This window comes from Falco cherrug, chromosome 3 (genome assembly GCF_023634085.1).
Source record: "Falco cherrug isolate bFalChe1 chromosome 3, bFalChe1.pri, whole genome shotgun sequence".
Lineage (NCBI taxonomy): Eukaryota > Metazoa > Chordata > Aves > Falconiformes > Falconidae > Falco > Falco cherrug.
Window position 1 is genome coordinate 106,507,178 of NC_073699.1, and position 17,390 is coordinate 106,524,567.

Sequence of the window (17,390 nt, forward strand, 5' to 3'; positions counted from 1 at the left end):
AGGAGTGGATGGCACAACATGAAAAGAACAAGCGTGGCAGAGCGGCTCCGGCCTAACGCTTTATTGTGTTTTGGGAGGAAGGACGCGCGCAGGCGGTCGCGCTATGTTTCACAGTCTTCGGGAATTGTTGTTGTTATAATTAGCGACTGCTCAATCACATCTGCCGTAGAGAAGTTCTCGTTTGAGCAGAGTCTCTGCATGGGGATCTCCTCGGGCAGGGAGCCACGGGCCAGGGACTCCACTATCACCTCGGCTGAGCCCACCTCCAGCTCTGGGGGCGGCTGCAGTGCCACCACCACAGCCTTCTCGTCCTCGATGATCAGGTTCCGCAGCTTGCGCTGCCGGGGGTTGTAGTTCTCCACCCGGTCGTGAATCTCCATGTGGCGCCTCAAGTGAGCCTGCAAAAGTGAAAGGCACGGTGAGGGCTGGCTCCCGGGCGCAGCGCTCCGTGGGGGTCCCCAGAGCCGGGGACGGCCTCACCTGCCGGGTGAACTTGTAGCCACACTCGGTGCACTCGAACTTCCTCACGCCCTTGTGCCGGCGGACGTGGACGCGCAGCTGTTCGACAGCTGAGAAGGGAACCCAGAGCCCGTTGGCAGCAGCACCACGTACTGGCTCGCAGCGCCACCAACCCACGCCGTGGAAAGACGGGCAGCTTTGCCAGAGCCACGCGCAAGCTCCACGCCTGGCCCGTTACCTTTGAACGTTTTCCCGCAGATCTGGCAGAAGTGGGGCCTCCCCTCCTGGTGCCGGCTGGCGATGTGCCTCAGCAGCGGCCCCTTCTCCGTGAAGCGCTGATCGCAGAACTCGCAGCGGAAGGGGCGCTCCCCGGTGTGGGTCCGGTTGTGCTTGTCCAGGCTCGCTGCCATTCGCAGGGAGAGAGAGGGGCAGAGCTGCGGGTCAGCGGCGTGGCGCGTGCCCCCTGGCCCACGGCTCAGGTACGAGCCGCACCACGGCAAAGACCGCAAGTGCCCAGCGCAGTCGGTCTGTGCCAGGCGGGTTAGGAAGGCTTAGAAGCAGCACAGGCAGCAGCCTGCTGCTTCAGGCTAAGGGTTACTGGGGGAAATTCTTTAATTTCTTCCTCTTTTGTGCCGTGGGGGCGAAGGAGGTAATGGGAATGTGCCTTCCTCAGCGGTAGCACACACTCAGAAGAGCGTGGCTTTGCTCCCTGGGGGAAGCAGGCAGGAGGAGAAGGTGGGTTTTGCAGCAGGGCTGTTTTCTGGACATCCCCGATGCCCCAGCCGCGCGCCTGGGGTGTACCTTGCGTCCTGAAGGTCTTGCCGCAGAGGTGGCACTGGAAGGGCTTCTCGCCGGTGTGCGTGCGCAGGTGCATGTTGAGGTTGGCTTTCTGGGTGAAGGCGTGGTGGCAGAACTCGCAAACATAGGGCCGCTCGTTCCTGCGAGCAGGGGAAACGCTGCCATCAGCTCTGCCTTTGCCCGCTGCAGCCCCTCGGGTCAGCTGCTGCTCCTTGCCCGAAGTTCTTGTCATTAAATCCCGCTTCAACCCATCTCGTCCTACAGCATTTTGGAGGCCCACAAACGCTACTCTGCAGCCACGGGCTCCCGAGCAGAAGCCTCCCGCCCCTTGTCATAACCAGCCCAGGAAATGGGCATGCTAAGGATGAGCATGGAGAGCAGCTGCTGGTGTGCGCTGGCTGCTTTGGTAACTTGAATTAGCTGAGCTGATGAGCTCCAGACATCGCCTGGGTTACTACAGTCGCACCCCCAGAGGAAGCGCCAACAGTCTGCTCTTCATCTGGAAGGGAGAAAAGCAGAATGCCGCCTGGCCCCTCGCCAGGTTTCTGGCAGAAGTTTCAGGCCTGCACCTCTGGGAAGGGGCTGCTTTCTGCCCTCCAGCCAGCTCCTCCCCCCAGCACCACCCCGCCGGGCCCTCAGGGGAGGAAGCACAACCAGGAGAGCCAGGGTGAAGCAGGTGAGGACACGGTCACGTCGTACCTGTGTTTGGCCTTGATGTGCATCTGCAGGCCGTTGCGACTCGAGGCCCTGTGCCCACACTCCTCGCAGACAAACAGCTTCTCTCCCCGGTGCTTGAAGGCCTCGTGCAGGCGCAGCTCTGTCCGAGACAGAAAGCACTTGGAGCAGGTCGAGCACTGCAAGGCCACAGGAGAGCGCAGGGTTAGGCAGCTCGCCCGGGCGCGGTTTGCAGCGTACACTCACAACAGAGCCGCTCGCTGCCCAAGACCTGTCCCTCCACCCGTCACTGCCGCTTTGGGGCCCTCCCCACGGCCACCTGCAGCAGCACCCCCAGCTCCAAGATGCCTCGTGAGATGAGACACCCTGACAAAGGTGAAATGCTGGCCAGTGTGTGGGTCTGTCAGCCAAAAAAATGATGAGGGCTGCTCCTGTATCCCCAAAAAAATTTCCAGCAGCTCTGGAATTCCCTGCCTCGCCAAACAGAGCCGGCAGGACAGTGGGTGCCATTCTCTAGGCCAGGCCCAAGGACGGGGCTATTCCTTCCCAAAACCCCACCGCTGCCCGCCTGCTCCCCTTACTGCGTGGGGCTTTGGTGCGCCATGCAGCTTGATCATGTGGCTCTGTAGGTCCTTCTTCTGCATGAACTGCTGGGCACAGGAGGAGCACTGAAAGACAAGAGGGGAGAGTCAGCTCCCAGCTGCCCCCCAAACAGCAATTTTGGTGCGAGGAGAGGTCCAGCAGCGCGCTGGTGCAATGGGCAGGGGAGTACCATTCTGACAGAGATCACTAATCCCTGGTAAGGCCACAGAATGCAGCTGCCTTTGGTGCCTCCCTGAAGCACATTCTGCTCTGAGATGGGGAGCGACCCTCAGCAGGCAGCCACAGACCGGGGAAGGGAGCAGGTACGCTCGGTTCCCCATCGGCTGGGCCAGGCTGCCCCAAAACAGCAAGGCTCGCCCCCTCTTCCTTCACACCAGTGTCCAGTAGCCATTTGTAGGGATGCTGAAGGCTGGCACTGCTGACCTTGTATGGCATCTCCCCCGTGTGCGACACCATGTGCAGCCGCAGCTCCATTCGCCTCTTGAACACCTCCTGGCAGACTGAGCATGTGAAAACCTGTTAAAAGGCAGGGGAGGCATCAGCTTCCACAGAACCAAGAGTCCGACGCAAAGCCCCCAGCACAAACCACTGGTTATGATGTTTAACCTGTGCCCACAACAACCTGGATCTTTCACAGTACAGAGAGTAGCCTTCTAGGCTTGAGAAAACAGGCAAAATGAGAGTTGTCTGGTAAATTGGACAAAAGCTGCCGCCATCCACTTTGGCAGTGGACGTGGGGGGAGGTCCTGGCTGCAGCGCACATGCCATGCAGCGGTGCTGAGGGCTTTTTGTTTGGCAGCAGTGTGATGTGGACTGTGGCTGGACAACGGTTCCAATTATGCTCCTGCCAAACGGCACCCACTTTCCAGACCGCCAGCGGCAGCTTCCCGGGTGTACCTGCTCAGATCGGTTCATGCAATTTCTGGCTTCGTGTTCCAGGAGATTCTCTTTTCTAAAATAACATTTGCCGCATTTGGAACATTCAAATGGCTTTTCTCCAGTGTGTTTCCTAGGGGGAATACAGAGAACATCAGTCACTGCCGGTCCAACAGCAGAGATGCACGAATGGGCCCAGCGAGGACACTAGGAAGGAACTGGGAAGGGAGGAGGAAGGACCAGACAGCTTTCACACACCGTCCACCCCACACCAACATTCAGTGCCCAGAAGCCGCCTTTTATGTCAGCTTTGCTGATCCCATCAGAGCACAGTCGAGCTGTTTGTGCTTGCTGCGCTCTGCAAAACCTCGATTTCGTAGGGCTGAGGTTTGCCCCTCACAGACGAGCGAAGCACCCTCTCTGCAGGCACCCGCTTTGCTCTCCGCTATCAACCGCGAAGCTCCTCACAGCACCTGGCCGGTGCTCCCCACAACCCAGGCAAACTCCCCCCCAGCCCCTGCTGATTTTGAAAGCCCAGAAGGAGAATTTTCCATCATCCACCTGCAGCCGGCATGTGCTCAACACCTTCTCTTTGAGTCAGGCTGCTCCACTGCCCGAGAGCAGAAGCTCCGGGCAGTCAGCACAGCTCGCAGAAGCATTTCAGAGACATGTAACCCCCGCCCCAGCTCAGAGCAAGCCCACCCTGGTGGGGCAAGCAGAGGGGACCTCCTTTTCCACCCTGGGGGACAGAGGGGACCTCGTTTTCTATCCCAGGGGGCACCAAGGCCTCAAGACCGGCCAGCGAGCCAGGCCAACCGCTCACCCCCTGTGGAAGAAGTGGTGGGAAGAGGCGGAGCCTCGCGGGGTGGGGCCCTACGCGCGAACACGAGGGAAAGGAAAATTCGGAGCGTTTACCTGTTGTGCACTTTAAGGTAATATTTGCTGAGGAAGGTTTTATGACATGTGGGGCACTCAACCGGCACCGCTGTACCTTTTCTGCTCCCCAGCGTCCCCGCCGCCCCCGTGCTGCCAGGCACCTTCCCTGGCAGGGGGGTCTTTTTGCTCCGCAGGGCTTTTTTCTCGGGAAGGGACTCGGCGTCGCTGTCCCCCCGCCCGTCGTCGCCCGCCGCCGCCTCCTCCGGGGCCGGGGGGGTGGCCTGCGAGGGAACAGGCGGCCGTCACCGCGCCTCCCCCGCCGGGCGCTTGCCCTCTCCCGCTCTCCGCGCCCCCCCCCCCCCCCGCTCCCGTCGCCCTCACGCACCGCCTGCCCGCCGGGCTGCGGGGCTGCCGAGGCCGCGCTGTCCGCCTGCCCGGGGCGGCTCGGGGCGGCGCGGCGGGGCCGCTGGCGGGCGGCGGTGGGGCGGAAGGCGCGGCAGAGCGCCACGGCGTCGGGCACGCCGAGCTGCTCGGCGGCGGCCAGCAGGCGCGAACGGTTGTGGGCGGTGAGCGCCAGGCGGCCGGTGTAGAAGAAATCGAGGAGGAGCTGGAAGGTGTCGGCGAGGCCCTCGGGCAGCACCACCGGGCCGCCGGGGCCGCGGGCGCGGAAGAAGCGGGAGCAGCTGGCCAGCACCGGCCAGTGGGCGCGGAACTCCCGACCGCCCACCCCCAGCGTCGCGTCACAGAACTGCCCCGCCGCGCGCTGCCGGTTCAGCTCCCGCAGGACGCGGACGCTGTGTGCCGCCGCCGCCGCCATAGCCGCGCCGCTACCGGGCCCAGCGCGCCGCCGCCATCTTGGCAGCACGCCGGATGTGACGGCCGGGCGCGGCGCGCCGGATGTGACGCGAGGGGGCGTGGCCGGAAGGGAAGGGGCTGCGCGCGCCTGCCGTCTCAGCGGCCCCGCGGCGGGTCGGTGGCGCCGCGTTCCGCCGCCTCGGCCAGGCGCCGCGTGTAGCGCTGGATCGCCATCTGGAAGTGCTCGGGCGTGTTGAGGTGCGGCCGCAGGAGGATGACGAAGGCCTTGGGGAGGAAGTAGCCGCCTAGCAGGGCGCTGAGCGTGCAGAGGGAGCCGAGCACCCGCGCCACCGCCTCCTCCCGGCCGCGGAAGGCGTCCCGCGTGCAGAGGACGGCGGCGGTGCAGGCGAGGTGCAGCAGCAGGCTGCAGGTCAGGCACTTGGCCTCGTTGTAGCTGGCGGGCAGGTCCTTGCCCGCGTAGCTGAGGACGAAGCAGCAGGTGCTGAGCAGCAGGGTGTAGGCGATGGCGGCGGCCCCGCCCAGCGCGGCGCTCGGGCCGCACTCCAGCACCACTCGCTCGGCCGACACGCCGTAGTCCCGCCACGGCACGGAGGGGCTGGCGGCCTCCGAGGCCAGGCACAGCACCGCCTGGGCCGCCGTGCTGGTGGCCACGAAGAGCACCGGCCCCCTGCGCCGCAGCCAGGCCTCGTAGAGGGCCGGCCAGCGCGTGTTCAGCTTAAAGATGCAGATGATCTGGAAGGAGCGTGTCGCCACGCAGGAGAGGAAGACAGTGAAGCTGATGGCAAAGAGGGGGAGGCGCAGCAGGCACGTGTGCCTGGTGGGCTCCCCGAAGTAGCAGAAGATGCTGCTGCAGGTGCTGGCCAAAGAGCCCAGCATGAGGAAGCACATTTTCCCACCCGCAGACTTGACTACCGGCGTGGAGGCGTTCAGGGCAAAGAGGATGGCTAGCCCTGCCATGAGCAGCATGAGGAGGACGGTGGGGGTCAGCAATGCCAAGGAGAGGGGCTCGGACCAGGACAGAAACTCCACGGTGCGGTTGAAGCAAGCTTCACTCCTTGCTGGGGCCCACTCATCTACCCCACAGGACTGGCAGCCATAGAGATCTGCGGAGGATACGAGCCCAGGTAGTGACAGAGGCACATCACACACCACGGAGCCCGGTAAGAGATCCGCCACGGTGGCGCACCCTGCCCTCGCAGTCCCCCAGGCTCTCTGCAAGAGCTGCCTGCTCCCCACGTGCTGCTCCTTGCCCTTGGGTGCTTCTAAGCCTTGAGGTGCAGAGAGGGCTCTTTTCCCAAAAGACACACACACACCCCACCCCCAAATCCCCTGCAGTGGACTTTCCACAGGTCTGTTGCTTAGGCTGAGAAGCGCGAGGCCCGCAGGAGCTCAGCTGGGTGAGCCGAGGCTCAGGGGCCTGTGGGCTGCAGGCGGGAAGGGGCTTGTGCATGCAGCACTAACCTGCAAAGGCAGGGAGGGGTCTGCAGCAGCCTTCTGCAGGCAGAGGTATGGAACAGTCATGCTGACTGGCTGGGACTGGGGGCTCCCCGCTCCGCTGTTACCTGGAGCTGGCCATTTCCACCCTTCTCAGCCCAAGAGTGAGCCAAGGCTGCCAGCCAGGGCTTTGTTGTTGCGGCTGCTGACTCCAAGACAGGAGATTGTTGCCACCTGACCTGGGCAGGGGACATTTCCATATACCAGCTGCTGGCAGTCGTGTGGTGTAGAAGCCCCGAGTGCCATCTGGGGCACAAATGCAACCGCCGACTCGAATTTGAATTTCCCTCCCATAGGATGTGGTGGAAGAAACAGCTGTCAGGCCGGACATCCCTTGTCCACCAGCCGTGGGAGAAGGGGCTCTGCTGGCTCTTTGACTGCGTGGGCCCACTGTGGGCAGCACTCCCCGGAAAGCGCAGGGCACAGGCTTTGCATACCCAGGGGTAAGCAAATAGGAGTCAGACCGATCGTGGTCAGGTCAGCTCAGAGGTTTTTACTGACCACAGGGAGGAAGAGGAAGCAGGAGGGAAGAAGCTGGGGGAATGGCAAGATGCAAACGAGAAGCTGAGAGGAGGAGGAGGCAGGGTGCGGGCAGGGGAGCCAAGCAGGAAGGAAAGGGAGGTAGCAGCCCCCTGGGGCATACTGACCCGATCTGTTCAGGAAGGTTCCTGATGGACAGGCCACGCAGCTGAAGCAGCATCGGTGGCGGGTCTGCTGTAGCCGCTTCTCCCCTGGCTGACAGGCCTCGGAGCACACCGAGGCGGGAGCCTGCCAGGAGCACAGCAAGGGTCAGGCAGCAGGAAACCTTGCTGAGCACCAGGCCCAGGCTTGACAGCATTCAGGCAGCTTGCTGCCAGCTTTCAGGACAGAGCCTGGGCAGGAGCTGAGAGCTTGCCACACTGTGGTTGTTACAAAGGTGGTGGGAAAGCGAGTGTTTAAAGGTAAAAGTAGGAGCCTTTGCAGTTCTCACACAGTTTGTTTTTTGGAAGGATGAAAACTGATTCTTGGAACGTGGACTGCCCTCCCATACTGCCTGCCTCTCCCCCCTTTTTTGTCCTGCTGTGGGGAAATACCCCAGAACTGGCAGTGCTGGGGTGCAGCTGGCTCAGCAGTAAGGAATAAGTAAGATCTGGATGCAGAACAGTACCTGGCCATCTTTTGTGTGCCACAGGATTTTGCCCTGGTCAATGCTCAGCCTGTCGGGGTTCACATGGAAAGTTCCTATCACATCAAAAGCCCAGCTTGGGCCGCTCCAGTTCCACATGACTATGTCATAGCCTTTATGAATGTCCCCATTGGCGTCAAAAGAGATGTGGCTCTTGTACAGGGTGAAGTTTACTTGCTTGATTTTTTGTAGGAGCTGTAAACCAGAAAAGTAAAAGAAGAGCCCTTCCCAATGACAAGATTCTCACTGAGGAGTGCCTTGTCTTGGGAGGGAGATGTGCTGGAAGGCCCCCTTTCTGCTCTGGCTCCTCTTTCCAGTCTCCCAACAGCTAGTGTATGCCCCGCTGCAGAAAGTCCCCTTCAGGTTTCTGTGAGGGGCTGAAACAGAAGTGATCTAGCGCAGGGGGCTGTGTCTAGGTCCAGGCTGCTTTCTGACAGGCAGCTAAAGCCCACAGGGTTCTTCAGCTGGGACACCAGCTTTTTGGAGGGACAGAAAACGCCTAGGCACAAGGGGGAAATCCTTCCCTATGAGGAAGGATTCTCATGGATCCTCTTCCACAAGCAATAACCTTTCTCAAGTCACTCTTACCTGCCAGGGATAAACTGTGCCTTTGCTGCATGTCCCCGAGGCACAGCCCAGCAGGTCATGGAGGCCGTGGGCCACGGCGTACACAGCAGAGTACACGCTGAAGGAGGCTTGAGCATCGTATGTGTTGGGGACAGCGGTGAGCAAGTGGCACGCAGTGCAGCTCTGGGTGCAGTCCAGCTGAGCGCTGCCTCCGACTCCCTCACCTGCCTCTGTGCTGCCTGCACATTCAGCTGCAGCACTTTCCTCTGCCGCCTTCCAAGATTCAAAGCGTTTCAGCATCGTGGAATCTGTCTTCTCAACCAACATCCCAATCACTGAGCCGATACTCTGGATGCCAGGCACCTGCCAGATTGTTCGGGCTAACGACCAGTCTTCAGAACCCACCCACACCATGCCTGTGATGTTCCTCTGGACCACCACCTCAAAGAAAGGGTGGGCGCTTTTTCTGTTGGAGAAGACGACGGTGACGTTGACCCTGACGTCCCTAAGGATTCTGACCAGGTTGTGGAGCTCTGGGCTGTTGGCGTCCTTGTTGGTGGGGATAATGCCTCGGTAGGCAACGCACACATTGCTTGCGATCAGCAGCTTGTAGAGGGCATCCAGGCCGTCCCTGCCGTAGGCATTGTCGCTGCCCAGCAGCGCAACCCAAGTCCACCCAAACTGCTGCAGCAGCAGGAAGATGGCCTTCACTTGCTGCCTGTCGCTGGGAATGGTGCGCAGGAACGAGGGGTAGAACCGCTTCAGGCTTAGCGTCTCCAAGGAAGCTTTGTAGCTCACCTGCAAAGGGAGCCAGGAGAAAAAGGAAGGGGGTTGCGCTCCCTGAAGAGCTGATGGCACAGGCAGCCCGTCTCTGCAAGACACAGGGGGCTGGGCGAGCAGCGGACCTGGAGCCAAACGTGCTGCTGTGAGAGAAACCTTCAAAGGACGGTGAGCCGGCTGCAATTCCTGCCCGCCAGCTGACAGCGCCCGGGAAGAGACCTGGGCCAGCGCCTGCGGGGAGGGGCTGTGCTTCCAGCTCACCCGGCTCGGCTCCTCGGCGCCAAGCCCCCCATCCCTCAGGCCATCGCCCCTCGGGACAGGTGCGGGGGGGAGCCGCGCTCACCTCTGGCACGAGGAAGATGCCAAGGACGGCCGCTGCGGTGAGGGCCAGCCGGGTGCTGTCGGGCCCGATGACGGCCACCACGTCGGGCTCGTAGCGGCGGAAGGGGGGCAGCGCCCCCACCTCCTGCCCACCCTTGCGGGCGAGGGCGTGCAGCACGGCGCGGAGGTTGGCGGCCTCGGAGCAGGTGGCGCGGATGTCGTAGCCCAAGGTGACGTTGGGGAGCAGCGCGCTGGAGTTGTTTATCTCCTCCACCGCAAAGCGCATGGCCAGGGCCAGGCAGGAGCCGTGGCTCCTGAAGGCAGCGGCGCTGTGCGGATGGAGAGCGGTTTTCAGGGGGGAAAGCGGCGGGTGTCGGGGGGCAGGCGGGGCGAGGGGCACTCACGCGTCGCAGCCGTGCACCAGCGGCCGGGCGGCGGCCCGCGGCACCGGGAAGAGGCCGGCCAGGCGGTAGTCGCCGCGCCTGGCGGAGGAGGCGGCGGCGGCGGCCGCGCAGAGGCAGAGCAGGGCGGGCAGCGGCAGCATGGCGCGGCGGGGCACGGCGGGGCGGCGCCTCTTAACGGGGCGGGCGGCGCCGGGCCGAGGGGCGGCCCCGCGGGAGGCGGAGGGAGGCTGAGGCGGCCATGCCCGCACGGCGCGGCCCGCCGGCCCGCCGCCCCCGCCGGGCCCTGTCCCGCGGGGGCCGGGCCGAGGCGGCCTGGAGGGAGTTCGCCGCCTCCTTCGCCCGCGCCGGCATGGTGCCGCCGGCCGAGGGGGGGCTGGCGGCCGTGGAGGCGACGGAGGGCACCGCCGTCCTGCTCCTGGCGCCGCGGCAGGTGAGCGCGGCCGGCCCCGCCGCCGCCCGCCTCACGCCCGCCGCCGCCTCACGCCGCTCTGCCCCCGCAGGCGCTGACCTTCACCGGCAAGTGCCGCCTGCGATGCCTGTACGGCGCCGTCCGCCTGCTGGGCTTCGCCGTCGCCTCGCACCAGCCGGGGCTGCCGGTCTTCTCGCCCGCCACCCACTGCGCGCTCAGCCTGGAGGCGCTGCCCGCCGAGCGCCCGCCCGCCGCCGACCTCCGGCAGCTCCGCGCCGCCGCCCGCGCCGCCATGCGGGCGCACAGCGTCCGCCGCCGTGAGTGCCAGCGGGGCGGGGGGGGAGCGGAGCGCGGGCCGCCGCTTGCGGGCCGCCATTTCGCGCGCGGCGCGGTGCGGGACGGCGGCCATTTCGCGCGCGGCGCGGTGCGGGGCGGCCGCCATTTTGTGTGCGGCGCGGTGCGGGGCGGCCGCCATTTTGCGTGCGGCGCGGGCGCTGCCCTTGAGCGCGGGCTGAGGGCGGCGCTCTCCCCCCTTGCAGAGGCGCGGGTGAAGGTGATGGCGCGGTTCTCGCCCGAGTGCGCCGTGGTGCTGCTGGAGCACCTGGACACGCCGGTGACGCGGTTTCTGCTGAGCCACCCGCCGCTGTCACGGCTCTTCGAGCCCCAGGTGAGAGCCGGAGGAGCCGTGTGCCCGCCCCGGCCTGCGCCTTCCCAAACAGGCCTCGCGCAGAGCGAGAGGCGGCCGCCCCGGTGCCCAGCAGCACAGCTGCCAGGCCTCACGCACGCCCCTCCTGAGCGTTTTTCTCTCTTCCCCAGAAAAAGGAAGAATCCAGCTTCACGCCAGAAGATGCCGTTCTGGCATCTGTTGGCATCGTGAAGTGCAGCTCCGAGCGCGGGCTGCTGGTGTCAGAGAGCATGTTGGTGGCTCTGGAGGAGCTGATCCAAGCATGCTGTGGTGAGTGGTGTGCGCCAGCTGGGCCTGCGGGCTTTAGTGACATCAAGTAAGGAAATCGGTGAGGCTTTTCGTGAGGTAAAGTTAGGGAGAGTGTGCCCTGCGACAGGCACTCTAGAGGGGTCATGGTTTTCTCCTACATGCTGGGAGTCTTCAGCTTGTGCATCGCTTCAAGTGCGTTTGTTACTGTCCCTCCAGACAGGCAGCTCGCTGCTGTAAAGGCACTTCCCAATCTGACATCGAAGCTCTCGTTTTGCTCTTTTTTGTAGCAGGTAGAAAAACTCCCCTTACTTACTCTTACTTACCCAGCATCATCTAAAATCGTGTGAGCGGTTGGAGTTCACACGTGCTGGCCTGTAGTGCTAGAGCTTGCCTCTCACTTCAGGAGCCTTTCGCCTTTACGCTTGTACACTTATTGTGCTTGTCTTTGATAGATGTTTTCCCATTTATTTAAAATATATCCTAGTCAGACCACAGAGTCTGTAGGGTTTTTTGGGCTTTTTTAACAAACTTCTATAAATGGGGCACGTAAGAGTAACTGACAGCATTGATCAATTTCAGAGTATATTTGTTTTTCCAGCGGAAGATGAAGGTGTCCCTGTGGTTCTGGTGTGTGGCCCAAAAAACACTGGGAAATCAACATTTAACAGATACCTGATTAATCTGTTACTGAATCGGTGAGTCTTTTCACATTCTACAAATTTTTAAGTATTCAGTGGGATTTAGGAGAAGGAAAAAACCTGCCTGCCAGGATTCTCAGAAAAGCTGTTAACAACTGGAAGGTGGATATATTTTTAAAAACAAAAATTCAGAAAAACAGGCAATCTTGTCTTGGGTTCCTTTCAGAAATGCTGCCTACTGAAAAAAATTCTATTGAAATACTACTAAATTGCTGTTTTGGAGTATGTGAACTAGAGTTCATCACGAAGCAGTTAGGGTTCAGGAAGGAGTTGGGGGTTAAAATGCTTGAAAACATGCAGTAAGGCATAATTAGGTAGTGTTTTTGAAGATTCTTGGCAGAGCAAGATGTAGAAGCCTATTTGATGCCCGCTGCACGCTTAAAATAAAGATTATAGAGTTTATAAGTCTCAAATGGCTGGTCTTGGGGTGCCCAGTTAACATGGGAGAGGTGGTACACTGATTAGTACCGCCTCTAATTATTGTTGTAGCTGCTTCCCTTAAAACTGGGTGGGTATGGAGCTGTTGTAATAGAATACTGAACTGTAGGTGAGCCTTTTACGTTCTCGCTTAATGCTCTTGTCTAGTGAGGGAAGGAGAGAGGCAAGTGGTGGTTTGATTTTATTCAAGAATTTATTTTTGACAACCTGGAACAAAATCAGACTGTGTTTCTGATGTGTTCCAGGTCACGTCCTGTTTCTTATTTTTTTTAGTGGATGCTAATATGCAGACTTCTTTCCCTGCAGCCTTCCCTCAATTGAATATATGGAATGTGACATAGGTCAAACCGAATTTACGCCGCCTGGATGTGTGTCTTTAAGTAACGTAACGGAGCCAATTCTCGGTGCGTGTTTTGGCATTTTTTGCAGTTGCCAGAAACCTGTTTCATTTCCAGAAGGTGCTTTCTGAGTAAAGGCTGTACTTCAGCGGGAGTTTCCACGTCTGCCTTTCACACAGTTTTCTTGCTAGGGGCATCTGAGCTCTGTGTGAAAATCTCACTAAGTAACATGGAGCTACTCTTCCTGCTTGTTTTTTCTGGGTTTGGATAGTGAAAGTAGGTGGTTGTTTATAAGGTAGTGGAACAGGCTGTGGCATGTCAAAGTGGATTTTCAGCCTTTCAGATTTTAAACATCTCTATGGGAAAATCTTTCCCAGTTTTCAGTATCCATAGATAAAACTAGCTTGAGAAATACAAAGGGGATCCACATAGGTTGGGGGCCGTTGTTACGAGTGTAAAAAAACCAGAGTGAGAGAAATCGCTGGTATTTGTGCTCTTGTGGATTTGGGTAGCTGTCTAAAAAGGATATGGCCAGACTGGTTTACTTTTTGGGTAGTCTGTGGTAAAGAGTTGTCTTGAAATTCACAAGTGTGTAACCAGCGATTGCAAACAAACTAAAAGAAAAATCCTAAACAAAACTTTTAACATGGAGTCTTGCAAGTGACAGAAAATTTTCTCTGTAGGTGCAGGCTGTACAGGAAGAACCATTAGCACGTGAAAGGAGAACAGATTATTTTGGAAGGGATTGCTTGTAGAGGTGCTACAGGGATGGGAGGTTTTTGATTTGACATGCTGAACCTCCAAGAGGTTTGCTGCTCGCTGTTTCAGGTCCACCGTTCACCCATCAACAGATGCCTTGTAAGATGGTGTATTACGGACAGACAAGTTGTGAACAGGACACAGAAAGATACCTTGATGTTGTGAAGTATGTGTTCAGCTCCTACAAGAAGGAAGTGCCTTTGGTCATCAACACCATGGGCTGGGTGAAAGGTAAACGGGATAAATCTGTTCTTAAAAGGTGGTGTGGAAGGAAGGTAATAATCGTAGCGGTACACCACCATGCTTTCTAGAGTCCAGAACCAGAAAATGCAGCTTGCCCACCTTGAGCTAGTACTGGTTTTCTGTAACAGCATTCTGAGCGTTTATGCAGCGGCAGCAATAGTGTTTTCTCTGCTCCCTAAAGGTGAGGGCTTGCTGCTTCTGATTGATATCATTCGGCTGTTGTCACCCAGTCACATTGTTCAGATGGACGTGTACGACTGGAAAGCCATGGCTCCGCTCACCCCAGAGTACGTTCATCTCAGCCCGGGCCTGTACACCAAAGGCAAACAGCAAGCCAAGTGCAAGCAGGTGGGTGCGAGTGAAGTGGAGAACTGGAAGTCCTCTGAAGGGGAGGGAGATGCATCGGCTCCTGAGTACAAGTTGCTGTACGTCCACCCAGAATTCCCTCGAGCGGGGATTGCAGGTGAAGCGTAAGTAGAAGGTTTAGTGCTGCGTGGTGGGTAGCGGGCGTAACAACATCCTGCGTAGTCCCGATGGGAAAGGCTCTTGCTTTGCTTTGGCCTCAAGAGCTCCATTACATCAGTCAGAGCTGGTTAGTTTACTTACTAGGGGGTGGTTTGGGTGGTAGGTGTTTGGGTTTTCTGGGCAGTGTGTTTGGGGGGATGTTTGTGTAGGGTTGGGTTTTCAGGCCGGGGAGAGGGGATTGCTTTTTCCCTTCTCCACTTCCAGTGAACTGCTGACAGTTACTTAGTTTTACGCTGGAGGTGACTACCCCATGAAATCATTGATACTATGTCTCCTTTGGGTTTTTTCCCCAATTGAGGGGTTCCTTATCCATTTCTCATGGATCTAGATGATGATTGCATTATATCTCAATTTCTTTGGTACTTGAGTGTCTCGGAAATGTTTATTTTCCTGGATTTTGGGTCTTTATTGCCAATTCTAAGTACTCTTTTTTTTTTTTTTTTTTGACTCTGCCTTGATTAATGAGCTCGTTAAGAAAACAGATACATTACTCTGCCTGAAAGGCGTGCGGACATCTGGGTAGGAGAAGTGAGCTGTTACCCAATAACAGACTTTGTTAAAAAACCCCACCACCCTTGTTAGTTAATGCCTTTTTGAAGTTGAAACAATGCCCTAAATCCTGGGATCCCTTAGAGGTAATAAAAACGGAGCTCTACATTTTCTTCAGTGATAGAAGTTTTAAAAACTAGTATGGAATTCTGCACGGCGTACTGGGGACTGCCTGGGGTATGAACTGTTGTGCGAGGGTGTGCTGCCTTCCCTTGACTTGTGGTTATTTTTGCAGGCGAGTACATAGCAGCATCTTGCGTGACATGTCCATACTGGGTTACCTGGGTCAGCTGCAGTCCCCAGACATAGGGGCAGTGCTTCCGCTGCACAGTCTTGTGCCCTATCAGGTAAATGACTGTTTTTGAAAGGCTTGGAGATGTTGCAGAGAGCCCGGCTCATAGTAACTGACAGTTCTGCTTGTGCTGCAAGTGGTTTTCAGAAGAGGGGAGAACATGTTGTAATCTGCAAAAAGATAAGGACTTTATTCAGTGTATCTGGAAGTCGGGTTTCTGTGGAGGTGTCGGCATGGCACGTGATTTCTGTGCGTTTGGTTGTTAATGTTGAAACTGTTGCATTTGCCGCTGAGGTACAGCCTGTCTGTAGGTGTAGGCACAGAGCATTCCGTTTTTGTGTGCTTGGTGTTATCTTATCTCTGAACTCAAACTGAACTGATGATGAACAGTTTTTTCCTTCTTTTTCTTTACCCCCTCAGGTACCTTTCAGTGCTGTTGCACTCAGGGTGATTCACAGCGACGTCGCTCCTACCAACATCATGTACGCGGTGAACGCCAGCTGGGTCGGGCTCTGCAGGATACCGGATGAAATCAAATGCGAAAGCGAGGGGCCGGTCTTGCTGACACAGACACCGGTCTGTGATTGCCTTGGCTTCGGTGAGCAAGCCCCGGAGAGCTCAAGCTGCATTCTCGCCTGTTGTTGTTTTGACAGATAGGTTGCAGAGTGACAGAATTGCCTGCTCTTTCAAAAAAACTGAAAAAGTGGCATGAGAGAGTATCTCTTCTGTTACGAGCTGTGCTCGAGTCCTGTGGTTTTTGTTACCTTGTGGTAACAGCTATGGGGGATGTCACCGAGCAGCACCTTTTGTAGCTTGCTTCTCTCTTTCATAACTCGGCAGTTTACTTGCTTTCTGGATTCACATTCTCCAAAGCAGATTCCACGTGGCTTACGCAAAATTCCTGTAGTTGTCTCTCAGTTTCCTCCTATGATTTAATATTGCGGGTCTGACTGGGAGTTTGATGCTGAGCTCGGGTTTCGGTAGGAGCGTACCGATGAACGAGGATGCGCCGTTTGGGAAGTTGCCGCTTGTATGTAGCGGTGCAGTTAAGACCGAATTGTGCATTTGTGGTTGTTGGGTTTTTTTAAGGAATTGTCCGAGGGGTGGAGATGGAGAGGAAGCTTTACCACATTCTGACGCCAGTGCCTCCAGAGAACCTGAGACAAGTGAATTGTTTGCTCCTTGGAAATATTTCCATCCCAAACTGCATTCTTGTGGGCCAGGTAGGAGCTGTACGGGAGGCTGCGCTTAGGCTGGCTGGCAGCTTTTCCATTTCCATATTTTTGAGGCTTATGCATGCTTGGAGATGCCTGGGCATTAGCAGATGGTTATCTCTCTAGGAAGTTGTCCTTAGCAGGTAGAAACAAGAGAGAGGAGGGCGTTCTTCTCGTGTTTCAGATACCAGAGCAGGGTTTGTTCAGTGATTGCTTGCTCCTTCCTTCCCACCAGTCAGCTTGGTCAGTGTGTAGAGGAAAACGCTTCTTGTTCCATTCAGACTTCTTAAAGTTGTTCCTGGTTTTGTTTTTTCAGCAAGGAGTTGAGGGAGAGATCCCCTATGTCACATCCGATTATAACTACAGCATCTTGGGGTCTGGGAAGCTGAAAAAGAAGAAGCATTTCAAGAGGAGGGAGTACGCGTTTGAGTGTGATTATGCCTAAAGCCTTGGGGAGCTCGGCCCGCGGGATGAGTTCTGTACAGGGCCTGGCAAGAGCCCGCTGCGGCCACGGAAGCCCTGGGTGCTCAGAGCTCTGAGAGACCCTGGACAGGCGTCTGGTGGAGATACTGCAGCATGTCCGGTTTTGATAATGTTTTATACTTTCAGTTTGTATTTTGGTGTTTTGTAATAAATATCCATTAAAACCAGTGGTTTGGTCTGAGTTTTTTCCCCGGCCCGTGTTGACTTGGACACGCTGGTGGAGGCTGGGGGCGGTTCCCATGAGAAGCACTCCCTGCCTGGAAGGGGAAGCGGTGCTGTTCTCCGTTCGCGGACGAGCCGTTGGTTGGCATGGTCACAGCTTGCGCTGGCCATGGCCCGCTGCAGCCCTCTGCGCCTGGGGACACCGCTTTGTTCCGCCGCGCGGCCGGCTCTGCCTGTGTACCCTGCGCAGCGCCTTGGGTGCGGGCCGGGCTCTGGGCCTGGCTCGGTGTCACCCAGCTCTGTCCACGCGGGCTGTGCTGTGGCAGAGGCTACGGTGGGGTGGAAGTGAGGAAGAACTGAGGTGCCGCACAGAGCGTGGGGCTGCTTGGTCTTGCCCGAACTTGTTAGCTGGGCTGTGCCCCGTGGGGAAACACAAGGAACTTCTATTTTTGGATGTTTTGTTTTGGTTTTTTTCCCAGCACTTTGGGCAGCGGCCTACTCCTGAGAGAAGC

General features: G+C 57.9%; 3 protein-coding genes across 3 annotated transcripts; 1 reads left to right on the forward strand and 2 right to left on the reverse strand.

Moving 5' to 3' along the window:
- Positions 1 to 46: 46 nt before the first annotated feature.
- ZBTB48 (zinc finger and BTB domain containing 48) lies at positions 47 to 5,104 on the reverse strand. The gene is made up of 10 exons (XM_055703529.1): positions 4,673 to 5,104; positions 4,327 to 4,568; positions 3,433 to 3,544; positions 2,959 to 3,051; positions 2,514 to 2,600; positions 1,957 to 2,111; positions 1,261 to 1,397; positions 698 to 862; positions 481 to 569; positions 47 to 398 (listed from the first exon to the last, which is right to left on the reverse strand). The coding sequence occupies exons 1-10, from the start codon at positions 5,102 to 5,104 to the stop codon at positions 102 to 104; spliced, it is 1,809 nt and encodes a 602-aa protein (XP_055559504.1). The 3' UTR covers positions 47 to 101.
- A 129-nt stretch (positions 5,105 to 5,233) lies between these two features.
- On the reverse strand, positions 5,234 to 9,974 carry TAS1R1 (taste 1 receptor member 1). The gene is made up of 6 exons (XM_055703526.1): positions 9,835 to 9,974; positions 9,453 to 9,759; positions 8,351 to 9,127; positions 7,745 to 7,957; positions 7,245 to 7,365; positions 5,234 to 6,206 (listed from the first exon to the last, which is right to left on the reverse strand). Exons 1-6 carry the CDS (start codon positions 9,972 to 9,974, stop codon positions 5,239 to 5,241), a joined length of 2,526 nt encoding a protein of 841 aa, XP_055559501.1. The 3' UTR covers positions 5,234 to 5,238.
- Positions 9,975 to 10,004: 30 nt separating this feature from the next.
- NOL9 (nucleolar protein 9) lies at positions 10,005 to 16,883 on the forward strand. Its single transcript, XM_055703528.1, has 12 exons — positions 10,005 to 10,264; positions 10,335 to 10,560; positions 10,783 to 10,910; positions 11,060 to 11,198; positions 11,776 to 11,872; positions 12,620 to 12,717; positions 13,480 to 13,641; positions 13,835 to 14,123; positions 14,963 to 15,074; positions 15,440 to 15,617; positions 16,109 to 16,242; positions 16,550 to 16,883. Exons 1-12 carry the CDS (start codon positions 10,073 to 10,075, stop codon positions 16,676 to 16,678), a joined length of 1,884 nt encoding a protein of 627 aa, XP_055559503.1. The 5' UTR covers positions 10,005 to 10,072; the 3' UTR covers positions 16,679 to 16,883.
- The last annotated feature ends 507 nt before the right edge of the window (positions 16,884 to 17,390 follow it).

Coding starts and splice junctions, on each gene's coding strand:
- NOL9 (XM_055703528.1), top strand. CDS start 10,073: ATGCCCGCACGGCGCGGCCCGCCGGCCCGCCGCCCCCGCCGGGCCCTG. Junction 11,873..12,619: donor ATTAATCTGTTACTGAATCG/GTGAGTCTTTTC, acceptor CTTTCCCTGCAG/CCTTCCCTCAATTGAATATA. Junction 15,075..15,439: donor ACAGTCTTGTGCCCTATCAG/GTAAATGACTGT, acceptor TTACCCCCTCAG/GTACCTTTCAGTGCTGTTGC.
- TAS1R1 (XM_055703526.1), bottom strand. CDS start 9,974: ATGCTGCCGCTGCCCGCCCTGCTCTGCCTCTGCGCGGCCGCCGCCGCC. Junction 9,128..9,452: donor GCATCTTCCTCGTGCCAGAG/GTGAGCGCGGCT, acceptor CTCCCTTTGCAG/GTGAGCTACAAAGCTTCCTT. Junction 6,207..7,244: donor AACCTTCCTGAACAGATCGG/GTCAGTATGCCC, acceptor TATCCTCCGCAG/ATCTCTATGGCTGCCAGTCC.
- ZBTB48 (XM_055703529.1), bottom strand. CDS start 5,104: ATGGCGGCGGCGGCGGCACACAGCGTCCGCGTCCTGCGGGAGCTGAAC. Junction 3,545..4,326: donor TACCTTAAAGTGCACAACAG/GTAAACGCTCCG, acceptor TATTCCCCCTAG/GAAACACACTGGAGAAAAGC. Junction 863..1,260: donor CAAGACCTTCAGGACGCAAG/GTACACCCCAGG, acceptor TGCGAATGGCAG/CGAGCCTGGACAAGCACAAC.